This window comes from Bombus flavifrons, chromosome 1 (assembly GCF_040668555.2).
Source record: "Bombus flavifrons isolate JBK064 chromosome 1, iyBomFlav1_principal, whole genome shotgun sequence".
Classification (NCBI taxonomy): domain Eukaryota; kingdom Metazoa; phylum Arthropoda; class Insecta; order Hymenoptera; family Apidae; genus Bombus; species Bombus flavifrons.
This window is the reverse complement of record NC_138442.1, coordinates 20,164,310-20,187,678: the sequence shown is the minus strand read 5'-3', so window position 1 is coordinate 20,187,678 and position 23,369 is coordinate 20,164,310. Positions and strand designations below refer to the sequence as shown.

The 23,369-nt window shown below is 33.9% G+C and overlaps 2 protein-coding genes across 2 annotated transcripts; both read right to left on the bottom strand.

The window, feature by feature from the left end:
* Positions 1-15,231: 15,231 nt before the first annotated feature.
* LOC138181598 (esterase FE4-like) lies at positions 15,232-18,224 on the bottom strand. Its single transcript, XM_069116609.1, has 8 exons — positions 17,868-18,224; positions 17,340-17,628; positions 16,982-17,167; positions 16,657-16,862; positions 16,410-16,566; positions 16,001-16,327; positions 15,770-15,914; positions 15,232-15,695 (listed from the first exon to the last, which is right to left on the bottom strand). Exons 1-8 carry the CDS (start codon positions 18,120-18,122, stop codon positions 15,560-15,562), a joined length of 1,701 nt encoding a protein of 566 aa, XP_068972710.1. The 5' UTR covers positions 18,123-18,224; the 3' UTR covers positions 15,232-15,559.
* Positions 18,225-18,597: 373 nt separating this feature from the next.
* On the bottom strand, positions 18,598-22,990 carry Ilk (integrin linked kinase). The gene is made up of 7 exons (XM_069120136.1): positions 22,517-22,990; positions 22,037-22,202; positions 21,675-21,867; positions 21,500-21,580; positions 20,977-21,419; positions 20,667-20,897; positions 18,598-20,584 (listed from the first exon to the last, which is right to left on the bottom strand). Exons 1-7 carry the CDS (start codon positions 22,603-22,605, stop codon positions 20,438-20,440), a joined length of 1,350 nt encoding a protein of 449 aa, XP_068976237.1. The 5' UTR covers positions 22,606-22,990; the 3' UTR covers positions 18,598-20,437.
* Between the last annotated feature and the right edge of the window lie 379 nt (positions 22,991-23,369).

The window sequence follows — 23,369 nt, the reverse complement described above, 5'->3', positions numbered from 1 at the left end:
TGCAGCTACTGACACTGTATATACCATTTCGTGTCTTGCAGAAGGGACATGCGAGTCGCTGTACTAAACTGTTTAACGTTCTGCTTTTGCGACGCTATAAGATATTGAAGATATTGAAAAGTTATATAACGTGATTTCAATAAGTTTCCCTTAAAAATGGGAAAACAAGAGGATGCCCGATGTATCAGATGATAAAGGAAAAAATCGCGGCGCGCCCGAAACGAACGGGATCGCGATCTCTCGAAAGAACTAACAAACCTACGCGAAGTACTCCCGTGCAACAGATAACTCTAAGGTTCAGCGGAAAGCCCAAGCATTGACCTTCTCTCGATACCTGTCAAGAAGTCTGGATCTTATCACGGTCGATGGCAAAGACCGATGATACTAGTGACCCAACAAACAGGCCTGCAATTTAACACACTCCAACTGAAACAAGTGAGTACCCGGGGAGGGACCGCTGAACAGGATTACGAAGGCAAGAGGCCTCAACTGCACAGTGGGGTCCACTCACGAGGATGGACCGCTGAACAGGATTACGAAGGCATTACCCCAACTGAACAGTGGGGTCCCCCCGCCCGCGAGTTTTTCACTTAAACAGGATTACGGAGGACGTGAAATGCAGGTCTCTGCCCGAGTACCGAAGTACCAATCGGACAGTATTGCGGTCTCAGGTATCACCAGTGCGATGACAACTCCCGTGATTCGAGGCAAACGACGGGCAGTTTTCGAGCAGTTACTAACCACAGAGGTGTGCTTGGGGCGACTTACGAATCCAAAGATTTATCCAGTGCACGTTGACCCGCACGTACCCGGAATACGCGCGAACGAGTACGTCACGCTACGGTTTGAAAGAACTGAGCGACCGCGAACCGATATATCGTGGGAACAATTTTTCCAGTGTGGTAAGCGAGGGGATCAAGAGAGACGAGATCTTTATTTTTCGTTCCAAGATAGATAAGTATCTTTGTACAGAATGAGCTTACAATGCACATAACATAGGTATCTATCTTATGATTAATTAAGGCTAAATCGCTCGCATTCCACGGTGTCCTGCGATGTCCCACGATGTCCCACGGTGCCCCCGCGGGGGGTTATTAGTCCAGTCTAGATCACCAAAACTATTTTGGATGATCAAGACCAGACTATACTCATGTAGTTTTTAGCTTGATATCGTTTTCAAATAATAATACTAATATTCAAAATAGTACTTGGTGTATTATTATTTGGAAAACGATACCAATTACCGGGACCCACCACGAGGAGGTAACTACTTTCGGGTCCCATTTACATAAAGAGTTTCTAAGCATTGGAAGCAGAGATGTAAAATTATTTTATAATAAAGCGACATTATAGCGGCGACGTTGTTTTGCCCGGAGTTTATTTGTTCTTACATTACTTGTAACCTAACGATGTTGATACTCCGAGGCAAAACAACAACATGATTTGAAATGTCCTCTGACTCATGTGCAGCTACAGATAAGATGTCGTTGCCTTCGGTTAAACTACACTTGCTTCCTTGATTCGATGAATATGATGTTGTTTTCTTGGTTTTTAGCAGACATGGAAAATTACATCTTAAAATTACGCTCTGTGTTACCGCTGCTTTTATACAAAATAGTGAAATTAGAAATTAAGTACTGTATTTAAAATTAAAAAATAATGCTATATAGAAATAAAATAGCACATCTGGGACCTGAAAGATTTCGTTAATAAAATAAAACAAAATAAATCATTAATTCACTCACTACGAATTGATGGTACTGATTTAAATCAATGAATGTAGAGTTACAAATTAATGGTTTAAATGTTATAAATTAATAGCTTAAATGTTATAAATTAATGGCTTATATGTAATAAATTAATAGGTTAAATATTAGAAATTAATAGCTTAAATGTTAGAAATTAATAGCTTAAGTGTTGTAAATTAATGCTTTAGACGTTACAAATTACTGGCTTCAATGTTATTATTTGATATTTTTTTTATTTACCTTTTATTTAACTTCTTCTTCGATGTTCACTCTCCGGAAGTTCAGGCACAAAAGAGCTCGCGCGCGACTTCCGTGTTCCTTATATACCTTGACAAAGTGACGAGATGTCAATCAAACGGTAACGATCTTTTGACATTGCAATCGACGGTTTTCCTATTATAACAAAATCATATTGAACAATTTCTTAATTTTTATCGTAAATTGGCGTCTTTAACGATTTAATACGATATCTATTTTTATCATTTTAGTAGTTTCTGCAAACTAAGACTAAATTCACACTTCTTGAAAATACTAGTTTTCGACTATCAATTAGTTTGAACGAAAAGGGGAAAAAAAGCCTAACGGCTGTCGATAACGTTACTGTGAAATTAATTAAGGTATTAAATAATCAGACAGATAACATTCATATTAAGCGTTATATTATATTATCGACATTCGTTCATTTACTCGTGCTAATTAAAAAATAAAATGTTCTTTTTTCTTGAATAACACCTACATCACTGTTTGCGATATTTAAAATTCTTATTTAATGCTTATTTAAAAGTCAGGTATTCTTTTTAATTCTTTTTAATTCTTCTCAAGTTAAGCGAGTAAATTTACTCGTTATAGTTGTAACATAAAATGGCTTTATTTCTTCAATACCGCCTGCATCGCTGTACGTGATACAGTTATTAATTATGTAGCGAATAATATGTTCTAATTGGCTGTAATCACGGTTAGGTATTTCTTCGTTAAATCTGTCGATCTATTAGGCTATTAGGGAGAGACTTATTGATTCCTGGAAGAATTGTTTGATTCTTATAAATTAATGTTTTAAATGTTGTCAATTAATGTTTCAATTGTTATAAATTACTAGTTTAATCGTTGTTAATTATTTGCTTAAATGTTATAAATTAATAGCTTAAATGTTATAAATTAATAGTTTAAGTGTTAGGAATTAATGGTTTAAATGTAAAAATTAATAGCTTAAATGTTATGAATTAGTGGCCTAGATGTTGTAAATTCAAGACATAAATATTGTAAATTAATGGCTTAAATGTTATAAATTAATAGTGCAGTCCAGTCTAGATCATCCAAAATTCTTTTTTTGGTGATCCAAACTGGACTGTTGCGTAGTTCTTGGCTTGGTATCGTTTTCCAAAGATTAATCGACTGATTAATTTTTGGAAATCGATGCCAATTACCAGGTCTCACCACGAGGAGGTGACTACGCACGAGACCCGCCCATGGGTTATTTAACACTACACATCGATCTCGACATTCAACCTATTGGCAGAATGTCCAGTTTTGACTCTACTTGACCATGGGCCTGCGTAAAGAAATAGTTGTTTCGTAGTCTAACTGCGAAACACATATCTCCAACGCAGCGCTTACATGAATCTTTACAAACGTAGAACAAGGCATACGTAACGCAACATCTATCTCCCACACAACGATTACATCGATCAGTACAAATATTATACAATAATTCGCATCCCTACTGGCAGCATTCGGTATCAAAGACACATTTATCTAACTTGGAAGGAAAAGAAGAAAATGCAGCTACTGACACTGTATATACCATTTCGTGTCTTGCAGAAGGGACATACGAGTCGCTGTACTAAACTGTTTAACGTTCTTCTTTTGCGACGCTATAAGATATTGAAGATATTGAAAAGTTATATAACGTGATTTCAATAAGTTTCCCTTAAAAATGGGAAAACAAGAAGATGCCCGATGAATCAGATGATAAAGGAAAAAATCGCGGCACGCCCGAAACGAACGAGATCGCGATCTCTCGAAAGAACTAACAAACCTACGCGACGTACTCCCGTGTACCAGATAACTCTAAGGTTCGGCGGAAAGCCCAAGCATTGACCTTCTCTCGATACCTGTCAAGTCGTCTGGATCTTATCACGGTCGATGGCAAAGACCGATTATACAAGTGACCCAACAAACAGGCCTGCAATTTAACACACTCCAACTGAAACAAGTGAGTACCCGGGGAGGGACCGCTGAACAGGATTACGAAGGCAAGAGGCCTCAACTGAACAGTGGGGTCCACTCACGAGGATGGACCGCTGATCAGGATTACGAAGGCATTACCCCAACTGCACAGTGGGGTCCCCCCGCCCGCGAGTTTTTCACTTAAACAGGATTACGGAGGACGTGAAATGCAGGTCTCTGCCCGAGTACCGAAGTACCAATCGGACAGTATGGCGGATCGCAGGTATCACCAGTGCGATGACAACTCCCGCGATTCGAGGCAAACGACGGGCAGTTTTCGAGCAGTTACTAACCACAGAGGTGTGCTTGGGGCGACTTACGAATCCAAAGATTTGTCCAGTGCACGTTGACCCGCACGTACCCGGAATACGCGCGAACGAGTACGTCACGCTACGGTTTGAAAGAACTGAGCGACCGCGAACCGATATATCGTGGGAACAATTTTTCCAGTGTGGTAAGCGAGGGGATCAAGAGAGACGAGATCTTTATTTTTCGTTCCAAGATAGATAAGTATCTTTGTACAGAATGAGCTCACAATGCAATTAACATAGTTATCTACCTTACGATTAATTAAGACTAAAACGCTCGCATCCCACGGTGTCCTGCGATGTCCCACGATGTCCCACGATGTCCCACGGTGCCCCCGCGGGGGGTTATTAGTCCAGTCTAGATCACCAAAATTCTTTTAGAGGCTTTTGGTGATCTAAACTGGACTGTTGCGTAGTTCTTGGCTTGGTATCGTTTTCCAAAGATTAAACGACTGATTAATTTTTGAGAAACGATGCCAATTACCAGGTCTCACCACGAGGAGGTGACTACGCACGAGACCCGCCCATGGGTTATTTAACACTACACATCGATCTCGACATTCAACCTATTGGCAGAATGTCCAGTTTTGACTCTACTTGACCATGGGCCTGCGTAAAGAAATAGTTGTTTCGTAGTCTAACTGCGAAACACATATCTCCAACGCAGCGCTTACATGAATCTTTACAAACGTAGAACAAGGCATACGTAACGCAACATCTATCTCCCACACAACGATTACATCGATCAGTACAAATATTATACAATAATTCGCATCCCTACTGGCAGCATTCGGTATCAAAGACACATTTATCTAACTTGGAAGGAAAAGAAGAAAATGCAGCTACTGACACTGTATATACCATTTCGTGTCTTGCAGAAGGGACATACGAGTCGCTGTACTAAACTGTTTAACGTTCTTCTTTTGCGACGCTATAAGATATTGAAGATATTGAAAAGTTATAAATTCTAACGTGATTTCAATAAGTTTCCCTTAAAAATGGGAAAACAAGAAGATGCCCGATGAATCAGATGATAAAGGAAAAAATCGCGGCACGCCCGAAACGAACGAGATCGCGATCTCTCGAAAGAACTAACAAACCTACGCGACGTACTCCCGTGTACCAGATAACTCTAAGGTTCGGCGGAAAGCCCAAGCATTGACCTTCTCTCGATACCTGTCAAGTCGTCTGGATCTTATCACGGTCGATGGCAAAGACCGATTATACAAGTGACCCAACAAACAGGCCTGCAATTTAACACACTCCAACTGAAACAAGTGAGTACCCGGGGAGGGACCGCTGAACAGGATTACGAAGGCAAGAAGCCTCAACTGAACAGTGGGGTCCACTCACGAGGATGGACCGCTGATCAGGATTACGAAGGCATTACCCCAACTGCACAGTGGGGTCCCCCCGCCCGCGAGTTTTTCACTTAAACAGGATTACGGAGGACGTGAAATGCAGGTCTCTGCCCGAGTACCGAAGTACCAATCGGACAGTATGGCGGATCGCAGGTATCACCAGTGCGATGACAACTCCCGCGATTCGAGGCAAACGACGGGCAGTTTTCGAGCAGTTACTAACCACAGAGGTGTGCTTGGGGCGACTTACGAATCCAAAGATTTGTCCAGTGCACGTTGACCCGCACGTACCCGGAATACGCGCGAACGAGTACGTCACGCTACGGTTTGAAAGAACTGAGCGACCGCGAGCCGATATATCGCGGGAACAATTTTTTCAGTGTGGTGAGCGAGGGGATTAAGAGAGACGAGATCTTTATTTTTCGTTCCAAGATAGATAAGTATCTTTGTACAGAATGAGCTTACAATGCACATAACATAGGTATCTATCTTATGATTAATTAAGGCTAAAACGCTCGCATCCCACGGTGTCCTGCGATGTCCCACGATGTCCCACGATGTCCCACGGTGCCCCCGCGGGGGGTTATTAGTCCAGTCTAGATCACCAAAACTATTTTGGATGATCAAGACCGGACTATATTCAAGTAGTTTTTAGCTTGATATCGTTTTCAAATAATAATACTGATATTCAAAATAGTACTTGGTGTATTATTATTTGGAAAACGATACCAATTACCGGGACCCACCACGAGGAGGTAACTACTTTCGGGTCCCATTTACATAAAGAGTTTCTAAGCATTGGAAGCAGAGATGTAAAATTATTTTATAATAAAGAAGTGGCGTGTATTGAAATTTATTAATTGGAATAGCTGTAGTACGTGGATCCGCATAATCATACTTGTATTTTGAACTTATCATCGAAGAAACGAAACTATGCGAGGTACCAATTATAGCGCGTATGGACAAATGATAAGATGTCGTTGCCTTCGGTTAAATTGCACTCGCTTCCTTGATTCCATGAATATGGTGTTGTGTCCTTGGTTTTGAGCAGAAATGGAAAATTACATCTTAAAATTACACTCTGTGTTGCCACAGGTGTTATACGTAATAATGAAATGAGAGATTAAATTCTGTATTTAAAATTAAAAGATAATGCTATATAGAAATAAAATAGCACTTCAAAGACATGATATATTTCGTTAATAAAATGAAACAAAATAAATCATTAATTCACTCACTACGAATTGATGGTATTGATTTGAATCAATGGATGTAGAGTTACTTCCGAGTAACGGTACAACTGTTATAAATTAAGAACATAATTACTTTGAATTAATGGGAGGATGTGATTATAAATTATTGGTATAACTGTTAAGAATTAATGGAGTAATTGTTTTAGATTAATGGCTTAAATGTTATAAATTAATGGCTTATATGATATAAATTAATAGTTTAAATGTTATAAACTAATGGCTTAAATGTATAAAATAACAGTTGGAATGTTGTAAATTAATGGCTTAGATGTTGTAAATCAATAGCTTAAATGTTATAAATTAATAGCTTAAATGTATAAAATAACAGTTTAAACGTTGTAAATTAATGGCTTAGATGTTGTAAATTAATAGCTTAAATGTTATAAAGTAATAGCTTAAATGTATAAAATAACAGTTTAAATGTTGTAAAATAACAGTTCAAATATTGTAAATTAGTGGCTTAGATGTTGTAAATTAATAGCTTAAGTGTTATAAATTAATGGCTTAAATGTTATAAATTAATAGTTTAAATGTTATAAATTAATTGCTTAAATGTTATAAATTAATAGCATAAGTGTTGTAAATTAATGGTTTAGACGTTATAAATTACTGGTTGCAATGTTGTTGTTTGATATTTTTTTTTACTTACCTTATATTTATGTTCTTCTTCGATGTTCACTCTCCGGAATTTCAGGCACAATAGAGCTCGCGCGCGACTTCCGTGTTCCTTATATAACTTGACAAGGTGTCGGTTTGTTGATCAAACGGTAACGATTTTTTGACATAGCAGGAGGCGATTTTTCCATTTTAACAAAATCTAATTGAACGATTTCTTAATTTTTATCGTAAATTGCCGTCTTTAACGATTTAATACTATATCCTTTTTTATCATTTTAATAGTTTCTGCAAGCTAAGACTAAATTCACACTTCTTTAATACTAGTTTTCAACTATCAATTAGTTTGAACGAAAAGGGGAAAAAAATACTAACGGCAGTCGATAACGTTACTGTGAAATTAATTAAGGTATTAAATAATCAGACAGATAACATTCATATTAAGCGTTATATTATATTATCGATATTCGTTCATTTACTCATGCTAATTAAAAAATAAAATGTTCTTTTTTTTCTTGAATAACACCTACTCACTGTCTGCGATACTTAAAATTCTTATTTAATGCTTGTTTAAAATACCTTTTTAGTTCCTCTCACGTTAAACGAGTAAATATACTCGTCATAGTTGTAACATAAAATTTCTTTTATTCTCCAATACCGCCTGCATCGCAGTACGTGATATAGTTATTAATTATGTAGCAAATAATATGATCTAATTGGCTGTAATCGCGGTTAGGTATTTCTTCGTTAAATCTATCGATGTATTAGGCTATTAGCGGGAGACTTACTGATTCCTTGAAGAATGGTTTGATTCTTATAAATTAATGTTTTAAATGCTGCCAATTAATGTTTCAATTGTTATAAATTACTAGTTTAATCGTTGTTAATTATTTGCTTAAATGTTATAAATTAATAGCTTAAATGTTATAAATTAATAGTTTAAGTGTTAGGAATTAATGGTTTAAATGTAAAAATTAATAGCTTAAATGTTATGAATTAGTAGCTTAGATGTTGTAAATCCATGACTTAAATGTTGTAAATTAATTGCTTAAATGTTGTAAATTAATGGCTTAAATGTTATAAATTAATAGCTTAAATGTATAAAATAACAGTTTAAATGTTGTAAATCAATGGCTTAAATGTTGTAAATTAATGGGTTAAATATTATAAATTAATAGTTTAAACGTCGTTAATTAATAGTTTAAATATTGTTGATTAATAGTTGAAATGTTGCTAATTAATAGTTTAACTGCTATAAATTAATAGCTGATATGTTATGAAGTAATAGTTTAAATGTTGTTGATTAATAATATAAATGTTATAAATTAATGGCTTGAATGTTATAAAGTAATAGTTTAAATGTTGTCGAGCAACAGTTTACATGTCCTTGATTAGTTGTTTAAATGTTGTTGATTAGTAGTTTAAATATTATAAATTAATAGTTTAAATGTCATTTATAAATAGTTTAAATATTGTAGAATGATGGTTTAAATGTTATAAATTAATAATTTAAATGTTATAAAGTAGTAGTTTAAATATTGTTGAGTAATGGTTTAAATGTCATAAATTAATGGCTTAAATGTTATGTTCTTGTTTCGCGACGCTAACATATTATTAATATTTATGAAGCAGAAAGTTTTCAAAATCAAACGCGCAGAGTGCTTCGTTATATCTGCAATGACAATTAACCTACCATTTAAAGAAAAAGAAAAAGGAAGAAATTCTGAAAATACCCGAAATTTGATACGCGACGCTAATAAATATAAATCTATGCACTCATATTTAAAAAACACGCAACGCTAATAGCGGAAGATCACAGTGCAAACTTCTAGGCAGTTGCCAATGAACGATCGCACTTATACAGGCTGCATGTGTGATCCAGGAACAGTGTTCGACAAATGCAGTCGGAGGGTTTGGGCATTTTGTAAACGCAACTCTACTTAAGAAAACGTGATCATTCATTACCGCAACGCTAAAGGGAAAAATTAGTAGAACTCGCGATGGAACAATATCGCAACGCTAACTCTTAAAGTGAATTTAATAAAAATTACTATTTACTATATGAAAAAACTATTTCAAGTATTCTAGTATTGCTACTTGCAACACTATAAAATTAATTGAAAACTAACATTTTTATAATCTAATTTTAAACAATAGAAAACAGGATAATTTCTGATACGTATAGTTCTATAAGCAATTCTAAAAATTCATAATAAAATTTGCAAAAGACAATCGCGATATCGTAATTCGCAACTCTAAAACAAACGCGATTATCATTTTATCGCAACTCTAATTCAAACCGAAACCATTTTCTCGCGACACTAATGAAAAGCCGCAATGTTATTTCGCAACTCTAATACAACCCGTAATTAATTTATCGCAACTCTAACAAGAAAAATCGCGATTTGCCCAATGGGAGGATGGACCGATATATACATCGGCCAAAAAAGCAAAGACTACTACTACTGCTACTACTACTACTACTACTACTACTACTACAAATACTAAAAGCGAGCATAGTGACAAAGTAGTAACAATAATGACTTCCCATGCTCTGGATGACCCAGAGGATGGGGGGCCATTAGTAGTTGCCCTCTTGAGTGGCAGTTTGCCGGGCCTCTTCGGCTTATAGCCTCTTCTTTCTTCGGGCGCAATGCCCGCTGAAACTTAAATCTAAGCTCGAGACTTCTAAATCGCAAACAAAAAAAAACATAAAATAAAAATATAAACCGCGGAAGCTGATTGAAGTGCACATGGACTGACCAACGATCACGGCAATGATCGTTGCCCACTCGCATGTGCGTGCTCGAGCGATAAACGTTCGTTTCGAGCCCACTCGCGACCGCGACCGCGAAATTCGAAAAATCGATAGGCAAAACCAGAGACGAGAGCATGCTCTACCCGTGCCAGTTTCACCGTCGATTTTTCAAATTAGATTTCCAGAAACAGGTTGGTCACACGAAAACGCGCCTACCCGACCAGAGACTGTGCCAACCTGCCCGGCCCTACCTACTTATAATTAACAGTCATACCAGAAAGTATACTATCTACCCTACCTAGCGCTATATTTAAAAATGGCAAAACAGGCATACCAACACATTCGCTCCACGGTTCTCACACAAACGCTCGGGCGCAAAGGACCTACACTAGAGAGGACGTCCCGGGACGCCTCCGACACCCGAGCTTAACACACAGCATGCACACTCTAAGGTACGTACCGTTTTCCTGAAATCGACTGACGAAGGCTAGTGACCATTGCGTAAAACGTGATAAAACACGTCTGAGGAAATGATATCGTTAAGATAAATGTAAGTAAACTTGGAATTATAATTGTAATTTACGGCAATATTACATGCGTGGTTGCACTTAATCGCGTGGATGATATTATCACAAATTGCGATTGTATCGAGACGTAAATTGAATCGATATGTGTCTCGACATTTTTAATATTTGAAGTTTTAACGAATGAGAGAGAGCGACGCAATTCCACGGCCTAACAACACACACACATAATGTGGAAAATACGTCGTGCACGATACACTAACACATCGCCAGTCGCTGATCAATTATTACGTTACTTAATTCTAGATCATCGTGCCCAATGTCTCTCTCCCATTCAAGTAGCACCTGGGCACGTGAATGAGATCCTGACAATGAGCACGGAAAGGGTTAAACCTGAAAATCCTGATCTAAAAAGATGATTAGTTTGTGTAATTTTTATTTAACGGACTAACGTTCTTTGATTTTATATTTTACTACTTCGTTTCTGATTAAATCAACTTTATTAATTTAATAGTAACTAAGTAACTCTACTTTATTAATTTAATAAATTAGAACAAAACGTTAATATTGTAAAAAGGTAGCGTTAATTGAAAAAGACTGAGACTCGATCAAATGGAATAATTGACTCTAAATATATTACTAAGGAAGAAATAATCTCAGGCGATCTCTTTATCAAAGCATATACTCGAAAGTGCAGAAGCTGTGTTCAAAATTATTGCTTTGATTAAAAAATCTGCCTGTCGCGAAGTGTCTTCTTGCACGTAAAATTTCACACATTCTTGTACGGGAAAAAATGAATTTTAACTCATATTTTAAATTCTAGCCGAAGTGAAATAAACGAACGTGTCTTAATATTGTCACGATCAATTCATTGCTTAAGATCAAGTATGTTCATGTCATACAGATATATTCGTGTAGATATTTGCCATTTGCAAATATTCATAGGGAATATGAACATGCATATTTATAAATAACACGAATATATTCTCAAGTGTATATGTTTAAACTAATTATTATAATCGCGCTGTGCAAGAAGACCTATCCTAAACTAATAAATTTAAAAAAAGAATGTTACTACTCACGGGTATAAAAAATACCCGCGGTCACTATGCTCGCAACAAAATTCTACGTAATACAACCGGTCACCCGTGCCGATTCGGACCTTTCATCCTACGACATGATTGGGTGACCGGAGGAACAGAAATGCATGCGACTCACCGTTCGAAGCGGAGAAACAGAGGACGTACCATGGATGCTGCGCCACCCCAGCGAATATCATCAGGAAGACTAACATCAGGCAGGAACCGTTGAAGGTCCAATCGTGGAAGTGGAGGTTGCGAAAAATCTATTACAGAACGGAACACGATGAGTGATGGTTTGAAAAATTGAAGATAATGAAAAATGGAAGTTGATTAAATTTGTATCTTTAGTAATGATAGAGATTGAAATTCTAAAAAACCGTAATAAGTATGTAGCAAAATGAAACTCTGATATAAAAGTTTGAAATGAAATAATTGAAAATTCAGTTATTTTCGATGCATATCAGAGACAATGTTATTGTAATCGAATGTTAACACTTTAACAGTTTATTCCAATTAAAAAAAAAACATGTATAGCTTTCTAAATTATCGATCATTTTTATTTTCTAATTAAAAATAATTCAAACGAAATACAAAGAAGCGAACAAATTGAAATACATGATATAAAACTACTTACATTCTTCAGCCACTGGTGAGTCTTTATCCTCTTGAGAGATGCACTGACTCTAATACCGGAAACGAATGTTCAAAAGTAGACTGTTAAAATTAAGACTACGTTTCCGCGACTTTAATCAAAACTATCGTGATTTTAAAATATTCAAAGGAAACTATCGCGTAACAAACACTGACTCTATAAACCGCATTGCGCGCGGTTACAAATATTCGCTGAAAATAAAGCTCTTTAAGGTAGGGTGGGTGGGGGAGAGTGGTGAAAAAGAAGCTAAATATCTTTTCGACAATTTTCTTCTTTTCTATATCGAATGTTTATTTAGAAAATACCGCTATTCCTTTACACTTACAAATTATTGTTAAGAAATAGAAACAAGTATGAAAAATATTAGTTGAAAATTGTGAAATGTTTTTCGACATCAAACAAATGCTTACGCATGACGTGAATGTAATGCATTCGTCTGCAACAATTATACTGTTCGTTATTAGAATACGAAAATGATATAAATTAATGGCTTAAATGTTATAAATTAATAGTTTAAATGTTATAAATTAATGGCTTAAATGTTGTTAATTATTAGTTTAAATGTTGTTTATTAATAGTTTAAATGTTATAAATTAGTAGTTTAAATGTTATAAATTAATGGCTTAAATGTTATAAATTAGTAATTTAAATGTTATAAATTAATGGCTTAAATGTTGTTAATTATTAGTTTAAATGTTGTTTATTAATAGTTTAAATGTTATAAATTAATAGTTTAAATGTTGTTAATTAATAGTTTAAATGTTGTTTATTAATAGTTTAAATGTTGTTAATTATTAGTTTAAATGTTGTTTATTAATAGTTTAAATGTTATAAATTAGTAGTTTAAATGTTATAAATTAATGGCTTAAATGTTATAAATTAGTAATTTAAATGTTGTTAATTATTAGTTTAAATGTTGTTTATTAATAGTTTAACTGTTATAAATTAATAGTTTAAATGTTGTTAATTAATAGTTTAAATGTTGTTTATTAATAGTTTAAATGTTGTTTATTAATAGTTTAAATGTTGTTTATTAATAGTTTAAATGTTATAAATTAGTAGTTTAAATGTTATAAATTAATGGCTTAAATGTTATAAATTAGTAGTTTCAATGTTATAAATTAATGGCTTAAATGTTATAAATTAGTTGTTTAAATGTTATAAATTAATGGCTTAAATGTTATGAATTAGTAGTTTAAATGTTATAAATTAATGGCTTAAATGTTATAAATTAATAGTTTAAATGTTATAAATTAAAGGCTTAAATGTTATAAATTAATAATTTAAATGTTATAAATTAAAGGCTTAAATATTATAAAGTATAGCTTAAATGTTGTTGGTTACTAGTTGAAGCGTTATAAGGTAATAATTTAAATGTTACAGATTGTTATTGTAATTTGTAAAAACTATTCTTCGATCTTTACGGTACGGGAGACCACACGCAAATGAGCTCGCGCGCGAGTTTTGCGTCGCATATATACCTGATGGCATGTACTTGCGAAGGTATCTGAAGGTGAATCGAACAGTAACGGTTTGCTGTTGTTGTGAAAGGCGGTTTTTCCATTATAACACGATCAAATTTAATAATTTTTTAATTTTTATTGTAAATTGACGCCTTTAACTATTTAATAAATTAATGGTTTAAATGTTATAAGTTAATGGTTTGGTTGTTATAAATTAATGGCTTAAATGTTATAAAGTAATGGCTTAAATGTTGTTAATTAATAATTTAAAAGTTATAAACTGATGGCTTATATGTTATGATTTAATAGCTTAAATGTTATAAATTAGTAGTTTAAATGTTATAAATTAATGGCTTAAATATTATAAAGCAATAGTTTTAATGTTTTTGTTTAATCGTTTGTGTTATAAGGCAATAGTTTAAATGTAATAAATTGTTAATGTAATTTGTAAAAGCTGTTCTTCGATTAATTCTTTAATTTCTATTGTAGGTTGACGCCTTTAACGATTTATTGCAATAACCATTTTTATAATTATAATAATTTTTACAAGCTAAAATTAAATTCTCATTTCTGTGATACTAGTTTTTGATTTAGAACTGTGTTAATTTATATTGAATGCCAGTTTATGATGAAAATAACTGCATTATTATAGTCGAACGACATAACTATTATAAATTAAGAGCATAATTTTTTTTAATTCAGGCAAGCATATTGTTATAAATTAAAAGTATAATTGTTAAAAATTAATGGAGTAATTGTTTTAGATTAATAATAAAGTGTTTTATGCGACTTCCACTATAGTGAATTATACATATGGAAAATGCAGTGGTGCAATTATATTGCTATAGATACCGTCGATGGTTACATAAGTCTGTTCTTAAAAAACTGTTCTAATTTCTTGCCTCAAAATGGCTAACATATGACAAGGTAGTGATGGGGAGTTCATTCAGAAAGAAAAATTTACGATACTTTATTTACGATACGTATTGGGATATTATCATTGGAAAAGTGGACCTTCCTACGAGATCGCGCTGTCTTTCGGATTACTGACTTGGACGTATTACGTCAGTTCAGTTGTGTTTGCAATGCGATAAACAATGATTCTTCCACCAAAAAGTAACCATGACATTAAGTATTAATTATAATTAATATTTAATAAACGAGAATATTATGAATAGAATCAATAATTACATTGTAATATATGCAAAAAGATGAGTTAATAGTCATTTAAGAAATATGAATATATGTATTTAATAAAAATACATGAAAATTATACAATACATTATATAATAAATCTTCTCACTATATATGAATACAATATATTATATAAATATGGAAACAATATTCAGACGGACATTGTTTCTATAAGTACAATCATATAAAAAATATAATTCAATCACTTTATTGAAGACATCGAGATAATCTAACATCCAGACAGATTAATTAAAATTACATTTTTTATAACGTTTTAATACGTTCCTCTGAGGATGAAAATATTTTTTGATAATTTGTCGTCGTAAGAAAAATTGCATATTGATCTTCGTTAAAATAAAAAACAATTGATGAGACCTATTTAAAGGATAAAAGGTGTGGTGGAAGAGACAGCAACTGTAATTCATCGTCAATTTTTAAATGACAAAGCTCCTTCGTCGTTGCAGGCTTCCAATCAACGTTGACAAACTCATCTTTAACTGAGGTAGGATCCCTATATTAAACATATACGATATATAAATTATAAAATTCAAATTCATGCTTTTTAAAATCATGTTGAAAATTTACCCAGTTCTGGCAAAATTAGTCCACATTCTAGTCATTCGTTCTAACGTAATCCTATCCTTCGTACCAACCGTTGGTGGATCAGGATTGTCAGTTTTACATCTGGGTAAATATAATAAATACGCGATGTCGTCTACATGAGACGCTCCTGGAGTGTAAGAGTAAATAGTGCATTTGATAGCTGTGTACATAATCTGATAATTATGCGGTAATAAATTTAAAAAATGCAGTTACCAGAAAACAGTCGTGTTACTAGGAGATCCGTCGGGGCTTTCTCATTGCCAATGTACGAAAATACACAGAAATAACTAGGCGCGGTTGTTCTTTTTACTCGATCCTCTAACAGCATCATCGCGGGAATGCCGAAATTAATAAGAGTAAGCAATTCTGAATATTCGCTTATGTTTTCTTCGCTAATCGGTTTTCCACCGAAATACTGATTTTTCACCAGTTCGAACAATTTTTCCATTTCTGCATCCTCTATCGTCTTCAATGATCTCAAAGTTTTCAGATGGTTATACAGATTCCGATTAAAAGAATTTATTGATTTTTCGCTTTTATCTGAGAAATACAAAAATCGTATAATATCGATGCATGAACAGGGAACAATACTTCTCTTTCTCCGAGTTTTAACTGAACCCACCTTTCATGAACATAATATATTCCTGAGCGGTGTAACTAATTATCACAGGCACATCTGCTTCTTTTGCAATTAATTGTTCGATCGGTTTTGGTAAAACAGGATTCTCCGCCACTTCGTCATAATCGAGTCCAAAAGCAAGGGTACTAGTCTCCTCTTTCTATAAGACGAAATAAGGAATCCTGTTTATTTCAATCTCCGATATTTCATTATAATTATGAAGTATGTTCATAAAAAGAAAACTTGTTACCTCTGGAGATAACAGAGAGGCTTGAGCTTTCACGATGTCCTCAGCGGGCACCGTTCGTAAAAATTCGACAACTTCGACAGGATCATTAGAATCTTTTCCAAGAAGTGAAGCGAGTTTAAAACCACGTTTAGGACGATTTTCAGCACCTCGGCTTGCCCAAGGGCATGTCAACGTTCCACTGTGCAAAATCGCCTTGTGGAACAGTCCTAAAATCAGTATCGAAGTAGCGGGATTAACACAAGTCTTTTGGAAAGTCCAATATATCTCGGCAAATCACAAAGATATGATTTAATTTTATCAAGGACGTAATCAAAATACGTTTTACCTTTCGCGCGAGGCGATACGAGTAAGGAATGCACTAGAGTACCTCCAGCACTAACTCCAAAAATCGTAACATTATTGGAATCTCCGCCAAAGTTGGCAATATTTTCCTTGACCCACTCTAGAGCTGCGATTAAATCTTTTAAGCCTAGATTTCCTGGCGCGACTCGGTGACCCAAATTTAAAAATCCTTGAAATTTAAAAAACTGGATAATTCTAGGGCTTTTGTATTTATTCGTAAAGTAAAAATTTTGTTTCTAAATTGCATGCACAATCTCTTTTTTGATATTTTGCGAATGTATGCATATATGATGTCGACAGAAATAGGCATGTTTTTACCATAAATCTGAACCAAAACTAACCGAATGCGCCAAGCCTGTAATTAGCTGAGACAACCACAACATCTTTAGCGAGTAAATAATCGGGCCTCGATTCGTAAAAGCTCGAATTTCCTAGTATGAATGCCCCTCCATGTATCCAAAACATAACCGGTTTCGATTGATTGAGAGAATTCGTATAAACATTCAAGTAAAGGCAATCTTCGTCACCAATAACATCGAAAGGTGGAACTTCTTGCAATTGTGGGCAAATGTATTTTTTGGCTTTGGATGTATCCTTGATACCAACCCATGGTGCAGGTGGTTGAGGATCCTATTTTCGCAAAAAAATTAAGATTCCTTTATAATAAGTGAATATAACCTACGTAACGCATCACATTGTGTGCGCTACTCCTATTAATCGTCTTTTATTAATGGGTAATAGGAAGTTATTTCGAATTGTATAAATTAAGATAATTGGAACTCTACAATTTTACAATGTCATGGTTGGTATGATATTTAATATGTCGTAATGAAGTAAACGCATGATAAGGACAATTGTCGAAAATGTACCTTAAATCTGAGATTTCCGATAGGAGGAGCAGCAAAAGGTATTCCTTTGAAGCCGATATATGATAATCCTAGGGCACTTTTCTGTACCGCGCCTTCCAATTTACCTTGTTTTACGAGCACTATCGGTTTGCTCATTGTTAACCAAAGTCTTGCCAACTTGATACTGCCACTCCTTTCTACATTCAGAATCCGAGTATTTAGAGCGACTCGAGTTTGTACTCTTATCATATCAAACAGTATTATCAGGCTGTTCATTAAAGACTTAAATATCTGCTATCAAAAGTTGCACCTTAAAGTATGTCTGAACGGTGCTTATCATGATATTGATTACAAATTGATTAAAATATTATCCACAAACAGCGATACTTATCAAAATTGTTATATATTCAAATCTTTTGCCAATGTTTCAGCACTTAGCGTGCCAACTAAATGGGTTTTGTCCGCGAGCATAGAACATGATATGTATGCGAATATAACATTTTCTCTCCACCATACCGACGATAAATTGGGGAAGAAACTTATTACTGAGTTTAGTTATTTACTTTAACAAATAAATCATATTTGAAATATAAGAAAATATATGGTAAATAACTTTAGGCACTATTTATGTATTGCAGAGTTTTATTTATCTTCATTTTAAGATACAATATGTCAGAGGTTATAAGATCTAACTTGTGATATTGATGCCACATATGCTGGCCATATTCAGAGTGAGATGACAGAAAAGTAATAGTATAATTAACATTCCGTGTAGCAGAATGTATCAACAGAATTAACGATATTATAAAATCGATCATATTATACATGTATAAAAAGACGAGTCGATATCTATTTAGAAAATGTGAATATGATTATACACAATAGGAATACATGAAAATTGTATAAATAACAGACAACAATAAACTTGCTCACTATATATGAACAAATATTGTGGAAGATTTTCGTAGGCACATTATTTCTTTAAATACGATTGTATAAAAAATATAGTTTAGTTATTTTAATAAAGGCAGATCAGTTGAGGCTGCATTTCCTAATGCAATTAGTAAGTGCAATTTGATTACGTTTAATTAGGTTTCTTTGGGAATGAAAATGGTTTTTAATTAACGATATAAGAAAAATTATATCAAAAGTTATCTAGTAAATAGTAAAAAGTTATTTTAAAAATCGGTGCATATATTCCTTATTCTGACATTTTCAGATCTTCTCTAAATTTTGCTACGAATTTTTCGAAGGGCCATGTTGCCACTTCACAGATTCTGATGCCCTTAAATCCTATTGTCAACGTCACCATTTTAAATAAATTTTTCGTATGCATACAACGGGTGGTTGGTTTTAATTTTCTAATTATACGCTAAAGTATATTTGGTATTATATATACCGCATGAAGGTTACTCTGTCGATAACCTACTGTGTAGCCTTCTCATGAATTTTAATTATACTGTTTTAGTATCTTCATAGTGACACAAACAACGATAAAACTAATAAAAATTCCAGTCACTGAACTCCATATGTGAAGGAGTATTTAACTGCTGGCGGTCCGGATGGACAATATCAATAATGGCGCGACTAGATCAGCACAATTATAATTTGAACGCACACGCGCATGTACAAACAATAATTATAATATCTAATCTTCAATTTTGTATAAAAAATAGAAGCAAAGTATATATATGAAGCCAAACATACTTTTGTGTGTAACTCGTAAAGTGAAACCGACCACCCTATATATGTATATATGAGAAAAGATTGTTTAGAATGGTGATCTGACAATATACTTCAAGAGCATAGATACCAGCGAGGATACAACTATTCGGGAGCTTTACCTTTCGAAGAATTCAGTATGTTTCATCAAATATAAATTAATGTGTATTTTTTATCATTTAATTATTGTACAAATTTTGCCCAAAAGATTTCTAGCTTAAAATAGTTAATAAAGATTATCTTTCATTAACCAACTTCGATTATCTCTATTAAAATCTACCGACAAGAAAACAATAACGAATAACTCATACAAATGACACTTCGTTTAGCGAGTGTCCATTTCTGAAACTATTTACCAGTTTATCAAAAATATTCGAAGATTTTTCTGCTAAATTGTGTTCATTGCGAAAAGCGTCGAAAAATAATGATAAAAATAATAATAGATTTAGTAAAGAATGTATTCGATAAAAAACAATTTGTATCGAAAAGATTTAGTGGTAATGACATTCTTACAAGAACACCGGTTTTACAGCTGAATAATAATAAAATGCATTGCTTGAAATTGCCAAAAATCAATTAGCACATTACTTATTTCGATCAGTTCTATAAATGATCCTTATCATTTTTGTTCTATATGCTGATACCGATTAGCAGGTACAGTTTTTCGAAACATTTCGTCAAGTATAACTATGTGCTTCGCAATTCAAATGAGAATCGCTCGTTTTGCTTCGATTTACTTTATCACAAATCCGAACCAATCATTAAGTAAACTAATTTGCAACAATCTTTGATTAATCGCATTCGCAATGAAACACATGTTTGGACGAAAGCCACGATTATTACAATGCACAGAAAAATTATATCAAAAATTAGCGTTTCATTTTATCGAGTATAGGAACGACCATATCAAAAGACGGACGTTTCCCTGGATCTTCGTTCATACAAATTCTAATAAGCTTAGCAAGATGCGGTGAAATTCCTGGAGGTATACTAACACGTAAATCCTCTAGTGCAATCTACAACAAATACACAAAAAATGAATATAATCACTAAATTACCGACTTATGTTAAATGAACGATGTACAAATCTTAACGAACTTTCATGCCACATTCCATCGGCGAAAGATCTGCAAACGGAACTTCTCTTGTCGCAAGTTCCCATAACAGGACGGCAAAACTCCACATATCACTGGCCTCGAGATTTATATCCGCCGGACGTTTACTTAATGCTTCCGGAGACATCCACGCTGGTTCGTAGATTCGACCCACCTCTTGAAATGAAAATTTCGAATCCGCCATGTTCACGCGAGCTGTTAAATCTTCATCAATCTATACGAATATCGAATATATTCATTACCGAAATTCTTACATAATAATATTATATCATTATAAAGACGAATGAAAATACCATAATATGTTTACTATTAAGGTGAAATCTACATCTGTTTTGCCTTTCGAGCCCATGAAGAAATGCCATAGCTCTCGCGACATCGAGAGCAAGTCTAAGTGCACGAGCAGTGTCGACAACGACGCCTGTACCTCCATGTAAAAGCCTATGCAAACTCCCACGTGCCATATATTGCGAAACAGTTGCCAATTGCGGTGGTTGATTGACACAACCAAGTACAGGTAGTACATTGGGATGTGAAAAAATTCTTAATTTTGGGAATTCTTCGTTAAAGTCTCTTGAAATTCGAGCCGTACACTCACGTATATTCAATATTTTTGCCACAATGTCATTGTTTTGCCAACGTCCACGCCATGTTTCACCACTTGGCGTACTAGCTAAATGAGTATGCAGAGAAAGATCTGCCATGTTTATTCCTTTGTGCCTTGATAGCGTTGCATCACCTAAATGATATAACTAGACATTAGTAATTAACAGTTACTAATTAGAATTCTTAAATATAACAGAATACAATGTTACTCACGACTTCTAGTTTTCAAACCTAGCCAGCTTTGATCTTTAAACTGAATCTTTTTTAAGTCCTGTCCATATTCTACAGCTAAATCTAAAAAATCAATTTGGCAATACAATAGTTCATATATTACAAATCCGCAAACAACGTATCATATATCAATAACTCCTTAACAATTATTAAATACCATGTAATCTTTTGGCCAAATGGCCTCGTGCTTTATCTAATGGAGTATCACCATCCTTGTTTGCAATTGATACCAAAGCACCAGCAGTTACCAATTCTTCGGCAACTGCTTGATCGCCCCAAAAGCATGCATAATGAAGGGCAGTGTTACCATGCTCATTTGTGACATTGACATCCGCTCGGTTCCTAAGTAACTATAAAAATAAATTCCATTAAATTCTTAAAAATAAAGAAACATGATTATTTTTATTTATGTACTTGACTCTCCAACATCGATTGTTCCTTTATGTTACAAAATTGTTCAATATGTGAGTATATTCCTATCTTATCATTTTAACATACAATCAATTATATTTGGCTTACCAATTGAACTATTTCTTTGTGCCCATGGGCAGAAGCAAGATGAAGTGGAGTATCATCGCCTCTGTTAGTTGCATTAATACGTGCTCCTCTGCTAACTAACAACTCAGCCAATTTCAAGTGTCCCTCTTTGCAACACCAATGGAGTGGACTGAACCCATGATCATCTCTATACATAGAACATGAAATCATAAATGAAATCAGACTAATGTTACAGTTTAATATAATTAAATAAATAAGAAGTATAAAAACGGATACAATGGGATGATAACAAGGATTAGAAAAAACAATATATATTTTTTAAATTGTTATTATTATAATTAAAAAGACCGATCCAGATAAAAAACTTTAAACAACAACAAAAATACATTCGAAAGACCGGTGTTAAAGAAAACAGAGACCAATAGCGGTTATAAAAAAAATAATAAAAAAACGAGAACAGGAGACGGTGCTTCTCGGAAAATGGAATTTTCCTATATTTACCCTTGATTCATGTCATGTTCGGTGTCATCCAGCCAAACACGTACTTGCATGGCATTTCCTTCACGACACCATTGAAATATATCTTCCATTTTTTTCACTTACAAATAAAATTAAAAAATTGTAAAAATATTATAACGGAAGGAGTGGCAGTGCTTCGTGCTTCAAAACACCGTAGTCGTCATATACTAAATATAACCATAATTCCACACACAAGCAACGATGACATAAAAACTACACATTACTTCGTTGCACTTATTAGACAGATTAATAACGAGATTCGAAATCCGCAGCGTACATCAATTCACAAAATAACACACAATGTTGAATATAATAATTTTATTGCATTGCAATAAGTATAATCGAACATCTGACCATATATGACGCGTGGTGTTGTGTACAGTGTACTCCCCCATCCACGAGATGATTACTTCATACTAGTTCATATTATTAGAGAAGACATTCTCTCTAAGAGAGTTAGAGGCTAGAAATTATATAGGATAGTAACTCTATCTACATGTACCAATAAAATCGAAAATCAAAAAGATTTGCTATGTTGTAACCTCAGTTGGTATCTACGATCAAAAGAGTTGCATAGTAATACGTCAGATGGCGCGTTGCAATTATTTGAATATTTCATTCTTATGAATTGGTAAAAAGATTCTAATTTTCCGTTATTTTCTATATTTTATATATCCAGATACAAGACTAAAGCGCTATAAAGGAGAAATAAATTTTGTTCAGGTCACATATTAAATTATATTTCATTGAAAATATTAATAAATCATAAATTACGTTATTTTGTTATATGATATACTATTCTGATATTTTAACCATATAACGCTAAATAATTTAT